At 40.4% G+C, this 6,938-nt stretch overlaps 1 protein-coding gene across 1 annotated transcript; it reads right to left on the bottom strand.

Moving 5' to 3' along the window:
• Nucleotides 1-5,677: 5,677 nt before the first annotated feature.
• Nucleotides 5,678-6,938, bottom strand: LOC138910788 (uncharacterized). The gene is made up of 2 exons (XM_070174751.1): nt 6,812-6,938; nt 5,678-6,315 (listed from the first exon to the last, which is right to left on the bottom strand). The coding sequence occupies exons 1-2, from the start codon at nt 6,936-6,938 to the stop codon at nt 5,678-5,680; spliced, it is 765 nt and encodes a 254-aa protein (XP_070030852.1).

Below are 6,938 nucleotides of genomic sequence, written 5' to 3'. Positions count from 1 at the left end.
AAATTTGTTTTGGGGTATGTTTTTGAGTAATTGAAGTCCGTTTGGAATTTCGAGTTTGGGAATAGTTCCGTATAGTGATTTAAGACTTGCACGCAAAATTTTGTGTCATTCCGAGTAGTTTAAGTATATTTCGGCGCATTAGAAGCTAATTGAAAAACTTGAAATTCTTAAGTTTGAATCAATTTGGTTTGAGGTGTGATTCATAGATTTGATGTTGTTTTACACGTTTCATGAGTTCGAGCGAGTCCGTTTTATGATTTCAAACTTATTGGTATATTCGGGCGGGGTCCCGGGGGCCCCGAGTGTCAACCGGACGAGGCTCGGTCCAAGTTGGAAGTTGGGAACCAAAACTGAAGCTCCCAGCTACTGTTAGAATCGCACCTGCGCTTGGCCAGCCGCAGGTGCGACAGTAGCTCGCAGGAGCAAACCTCGCAGATGCGAGTTTTTGTGCGCAGAAGCGGAAAAGGGAAGGGGGAAATCGACCGTAGATGCGGATGATTTGCACACCTGCGAATGCGTAGGTGCGAAGCTGTGTGCGCAAATGCGAGAATTGGCCAGGCAAGTGGAACTCGCACCTGCGAGGATTTTCCGCAGGTGCGTTCCAACCTCCACAGGTGCGAAAGACATGTTTGGCAGAAAGCTTAAAAGAACGGGAATTCACCATTTTTGCCCATTTTCTTCCATTCTTGGGCGATTTTGGAGCTTTTTGAGAGGAGATTTCAACTAACAACTTGGAGGTAAGTTAATTCTACCCCCTTGAGTTAAATACATAGATTATAAGTATATTATAACTAGTAAATCTTAAAAATCAAAGATTTAGATGAAAAACCTAGATTTTTATAAAAGTGAGATTTTAACCACGAAAATAGTTATGGAATTGGGTAGAAATTATATATTCAAGTTCTTGAGATTATGGGTAACGTTTTCATCCGAATATTTCCAGAATCCGAGCACGTAGGCCCGGGATGAATTTTAAGAATTTTATCATTTTGGATAGGGTACTTTATTTAATAGATGAATTTCGAATTATTGAACATATATTAATTATTTTATATAACTTTTGGATAGTTTCGGATTTTTCGGCATCGAATCGAAAATTTTATGCGACGCGATAATCGGAAAGTGGACTTTGAGATGAGGTAAGTCTCTTGTCTAATCTTGTGAGGGGGAAATTACCCCATAGGAATTAAATTGAATAATTGTTGCTAATTGCGGGGGATACGTATGCACGAGGTGACGAGAGTCCATGTGTAGCTACTATTAATGCTAAAGTCCGGGTAGTTTAGGACTCAAAGCATGAATTACTTGTGTAAATTATATTCTTTGTTTAATTAATATTAATTGATATATATATGAATATATTGTGAATTGTTAGATAAAGATATTAAAGGATGGAAATCTCATATGATTGATTTTCAGTTTAAATCAATTAATTGTTCAAAGAAATTATTCTTCCTCCCGAATTTATCTTATAATAAATATACTCTCCTTCCGAAGGTACATAAGAAAATGTCCTCCTTTCTTATGGAGCGGGCCGAACGCCTTGGCAGGATAGATGCATCTATGGATCGTGCCGCACGTCCCTCGGCAGTGTACACGACACTCTGGATCGGGCCGTACGTCCTCGACAGAAATCGTGCTTAATAATAATAATTACACGATACTTTAATAGTTATTTCAGCTTGCGAAGCTAATTGATAAATTGGAGAATCCTTGAAATTTAATGAATTATTATTCCTGCTAGTTAAGAAATTAATTGTTATTCCTGTAAATGAGATTAATTGATAAATTAAAAATTATTTGAATTTAAGGAATTTAATTAATATATTGAGAATTGTTGCATTTGAAGGAATTTGATTATTTTCGCTGATTAAATAAATTATTGTAAATTCTGTAAATCATGCTGATTTAAATATCCTAGTTGTATTTCAATTATTATTATTGACCCATAATGAGTGTCAAAGTCGGCCATCTCGTCTCTACCACTTCGAGATTAGGGTTGATACTTACTGGGTACACGTTGTTTACGTACTCATACTACACTTACTGCACGTTTGTGCAGGACTTGAGGCAAGTACTAGTGGGAGACCTATCGTCTTACACCCACGTTATCCAGGGGCATAGTGGCGAGCTGCACTTTCTGAGCCATTCTGCAACTACTAGTGTCCTTGTATTTTTTATTATATCTATTTTTATTTCAGACAGTATTTGAGGTTTTGTATAATCTACTAGATGCTCATACACTTGTGACACCAGGTCTTGGCACACACATTGGTGGAATTTGGTATTTTATTATTTTCTTGGCTTTAAATTTTGTCAATATATGCTTAATTTATTAAGTTGGCTTGCCTAGTTGTAGTATTGGGTGCCATCACGACCTATAGGTGAAATAGGGTTGTGACACATACTCTCAAAACCAAGTTTAAAAGTTCACAGGTTTTATTGAAGACACACTTTATGTGGTGCACATCTACATGTTCGTCACCTTTCGTGTGTGTCACCTCCAAACAATTCATATCATACCAAATTCAGGGATTCATACCCTCAGAACCAAGTTTAGAAGTGTTACTTACATCAAGCCGTGAAATTCTTATTCTGCAATGTCCTTTCCTCGTGAATTGGTCTCCAAACTCCTCGAATCTGACTATAAATAATTCGTTTAAGTCAATAAAATTCATTGGAATTAATTCCATAAGAAAATAATAATTTTCCATAAAAACCCGAAAATTAGCTCAAAAATCGCTCGTGGGGCCCACGTCTCAGAACTCAACAAAAGTTACAAAATCTGGTAGCCCATTCAACCACGAATCTAACCATACCAATTTTACCAAAATCTGACTCTAACTCGACCTTCAAATCTTCAATTTAAACCAAGAGGGGTTTCAAGCTTTCCCAACTCAATTCACCAATTAAATGATAAAAACTACCATGGATTCGGGTAATTTAACCAATATTGAGTTAAGAACACTTACCCCATTGTTTTCCTTGAAACACACCCGAAAATCGCCTCTTCTCAAGCTCCAATCTGTCAAAAACTGAAAATGGGACGAAATAGTTCCCGTACAAATTCATCCTTCGCGAACGCGACATCACCTTCTCGTTCGCGAAGCACAAAGTGCCTCTGCCTTAATGCCTTCTACACGAACGCGTTCCACCCATCGCGAACGCGATGCTTCGTTCCCCCTCACTACGCGGACATGACACCCCCTACGCGAACGCGTAGACCAATTGCATGGGGTCCTCGACTGCTTCCTCTCTTCTTCGCGAACACATAATACCTCTCGCATTCGCGATGCACACCCAGTCCACCCTTCGCGAACGGTTTCATCTCTTCGCAAATGCGAAGAGAAAATATTGCCAACCTCTCAATTCCTCTTCGCGAACGCGAGGCTCCACTCGCGAACGCGATGAAGGAAACCATATGGTGCATCAGAAAAAATCCAGCAGAGTTCCATGTCCAAAATCCAACCCGTTAACCATCCGAAACTCACCCGAGCCCCTTGGGACCTCAACCAAATATATCCACAAGTACTAAAATATCATACGAACTTAGTTGAACTCTCAAATCACCTAAAATAATGCTAAAATCATGAATTACACCCCAATTCAAGCCTAATGAACTTTGAAATTTCTAATTTCTACAAACGACTCCAGAACCTATCAAATCACGTCCGATTGACCTCAAATTTTGCACACAAGTCATAAATGACATAATGAAGCTATTCAAATTTTCAGAATCAGATTTTGACCCTGATATCCAAAAGTCAACTCCCCATCAAACTTCCAAATTCAACTTTCTATTTTAGCCATTTCAAGCCAAATTCTACTACGGGATTCCAAATAATTTTTTAGACACGCTCCTAAGTCCAAAATCACCATACAGAGCTATTGGAATCATCAAAACTCTATTCCGGTGACGTTTACTTATAAGTCAACATCCGGTCAACTATTTCAACTTAAGCTTCCACCATGAAAATTTATTCTTTCAAGCTAACTCCGAAATACCTTAAAACCAAAATCGACAATTCACACAAGTCATAAAACCTCGTAGGAAGTTATTCAAGACTTCAAATAGTTGAAAGGAGCGTAAATGCTCAAAACGACCTGTCGGGTCGTTACAATCTCCCCCACTTAAACATGCGTCTGTCCTTGAACGTGCCAAGAGTTGTTCTTAACCTTCAAATCTTTATTCCACGTTACCACGCACATACCCGGGGGGTGATCTCACGTCACCCTATTCTATATAGGCCTGACAACATAACATAACTGAAAATTATTAATTTAACCTTAGCCCAAAACATGTAACCCAATTTCTAATACTCAGAATTCTTTCCAAGATCTAAATCTTACACACCGTATAAGTATAAACAAGTTGTGTCAAGCCATATCCATAAACCCAGATATAATCACATTACATAATACACAACTCACATGCTCGCAACACCATTCTCGATCACAATCACAGTTATTACTCCAAACCAACCAAGTACAAGTATTAAAACCTCGCATTCAATAGAACCTCATTCCAAAACCTTCGTGCACTGCCAATGATGAAAGAAACAATCAAAAACCCATAACCACTTATCAGATCAACTAACCATGGAGCTCTCTCGCCCCAATCAGAACCATAATCACTTTCTAAGTCATTTCAATATTATACTCCTGAATATACCGTAATCAAACCTGATAGTACCCATTTTAGGTCCAATGACCTTATATTATTAAATACAACTATCCTATTGACATGCCACACCAATACAACTCAATCCACAACTGCGCAACCTCGCACCCAAAATGGAAGATGTCTCAAAGTAGAGAACTGTATTGTAAGTTCAACAAGCACCGCCACAACTGTGATGCTATAATCTCATTATATATAGTGGACCCCATACACACAAGTTTAATAATAGTAACCAGCTCTTCTAGAGCTCACATAAACATCTCTCGCACGGACAACTCACGTGCTATGGTATCAATATCTGGACCTGCACGGACAACTCACGTGCCAATAATATCGATAATATGAATATCAACAGTCTATCAATCAGGGGAGTATCATAATACCTATGAATATCTATAAATCAACACAAAAGCCCCCTTCAACCACACACCCTTCACAGGGGTTACCGAGCAACTATAACATTGATCTAAATATATAACACTAACCATTCCGTTTAGAATTTGTGATCTTCCTTTCAAGAATGAACTGCCATATCGTACCTATAAATCTAAATCCCTCACAACACACCGCTATGCTCAAATCTAAATTGTACCCGCGAACAAGTCGAAGGACATGTGCTCCTTTAACACACTCAACACTCAAATAAGTAACCCTACCTTAACACGACCAATCAATTTCATACTTCGTGTGCACTACATCCTTCAAAATAACAACTTACTCATTCCATAATTTTCATACTTTACTCGAGTCATCCCCGATCTCAACCTTTGCTAGTCATAACTAATCAACAAGTATGCCTCAGACCAAAATCACCTAATCGTGCAATCAAATCGTAGATAGCAGACTTTCCCACTTGGCCCAAGGCCATATAACAAAACATCTGATATCTCACCATACCCAGTTAATATCTAAATTGACCATGCTAAGTAATAAAAGACCAACTCAGGTCTAGTCCCCCAATAATTCCCACACACGACCTATACACCCGATACACAATTATAGTATCACACATCGGCGTAGATACATGAACAGGTGAACTAAGGACTCATATGGCATATCCATAAATGAACAAAATATGATGAAACCAGGGTCAAATAATATAGATGCCTCCCTGTGGCACACTGAGACAATACCTGTGATCACTGCATCAGAAGCAACAATATTTGGCCTGGCAGGAAAAGCATAGAATCGGCCCTGACCGCCACCTGATCGGCCTCCCCCTCTTGGGCGACCCCTAGCTGATTGAGCTCCACCCTGAGCTGAAGGAGTGGGTGGTGGAGCAACTGGTACAGAAGTAGTAGCCTGCCTGCTCTGCTGAACTGTACCTCGCGTACGGTGGGGACAATATTTCCTCACATGGCCCAACTCTCCACACTCATAGCACTCCATCTCGAAGAATGGTGGCGAGTTCTGAGGCGGACCTCGGGAACCAGAATGATTACCAGAAGGATCTGGTACATATGATCCTTGAACTGATAGTGTATGGAGCGTAATCGGGGCTGGAAGTGCACTAAGAGATGACTGACTCTGAGGAGAACTGTATGAACCATGGTTAGATGATACACTACTGTGAACTGAACGACTTGTCTGAGCGTGTCTGTAAGAACAACCCCTACTGCGGTAAAACTGACCCCCTGAAGGATCACCGATGTAATCACCTGGACCACGAGTCCTCTTAGCCTCTCTCTCTCTCTCTCTCTCTCTCTCCACGTTCCTGGCTATGAACTATCTCTATCTGCCGAGCAATGTCCACTACCTCATCAAAAGTAGCACCAGATACTGTCTCCCTGGTCATAAGTAACTGCAGCTGATATGTGAGGCCATCAATGAACCTCCTAATCCTTTCCCTATCAGTAGGAACCAACCAGACTGCGTGACGAGCCAACTCAAAAAATATCATCTTGTACTGTGTCACGGACATATCACCCTGGCAAAGCTGCTCAAACTGTCTGTACAGCTCCTCTCTGCGGGACTGAGGCACGAACCTCTCCAAAAAGACCATGAAGAACTACTGCCAAGTAAGGGGTGCTGCGCCAATAGGCCCACGCCTCTCGTAATTCTTCCACCATCGGAGTGCAGCCCCAGAAAACTAAAAAGTAGTGAATGAGACCCCACTGGTCTCCAGAATACCCGCTGTCCGAAGCATCCGTTGACACCTATCCAGAAAATCCTGAGCATCTTCTGACTCAGTACCGCTAAATGGTAGAGGTTGAAGCCTTTCAAATCTCTCAAGTCTCCTATGCTCAGCATCTGCCAT

Source organism: Nicotiana tomentosiformis, chromosome 1, assembly GCF_000390325.3.
Source record: "Nicotiana tomentosiformis chromosome 1, ASM39032v3, whole genome shotgun sequence".
NCBI classification, from domain to species: domain Eukaryota; kingdom Viridiplantae; phylum Streptophyta; class Magnoliopsida; order Solanales; family Solanaceae; genus Nicotiana; species Nicotiana tomentosiformis.
This window is presented reverse-complemented; position numbering and strand designations above follow the sequence as displayed.

Bases quoted from the DNA above. Each gene is read 5' to 3' on its own strand.
- LOC138910788 (XM_070174751.1), bottom strand. From the start codon at position 6,938: ATGGCAGATGCTGAGCATAGGAGACTTGAGAGATTTGAAAGGCTTCAA. The intron at 6,316-6,811 runs GTATTCTGGAGA...GTGATCCTTCAG, and splicing joins ACGGATGCTTCGGACAGCGG to GGGGTCAGTTTTACCGCAGT.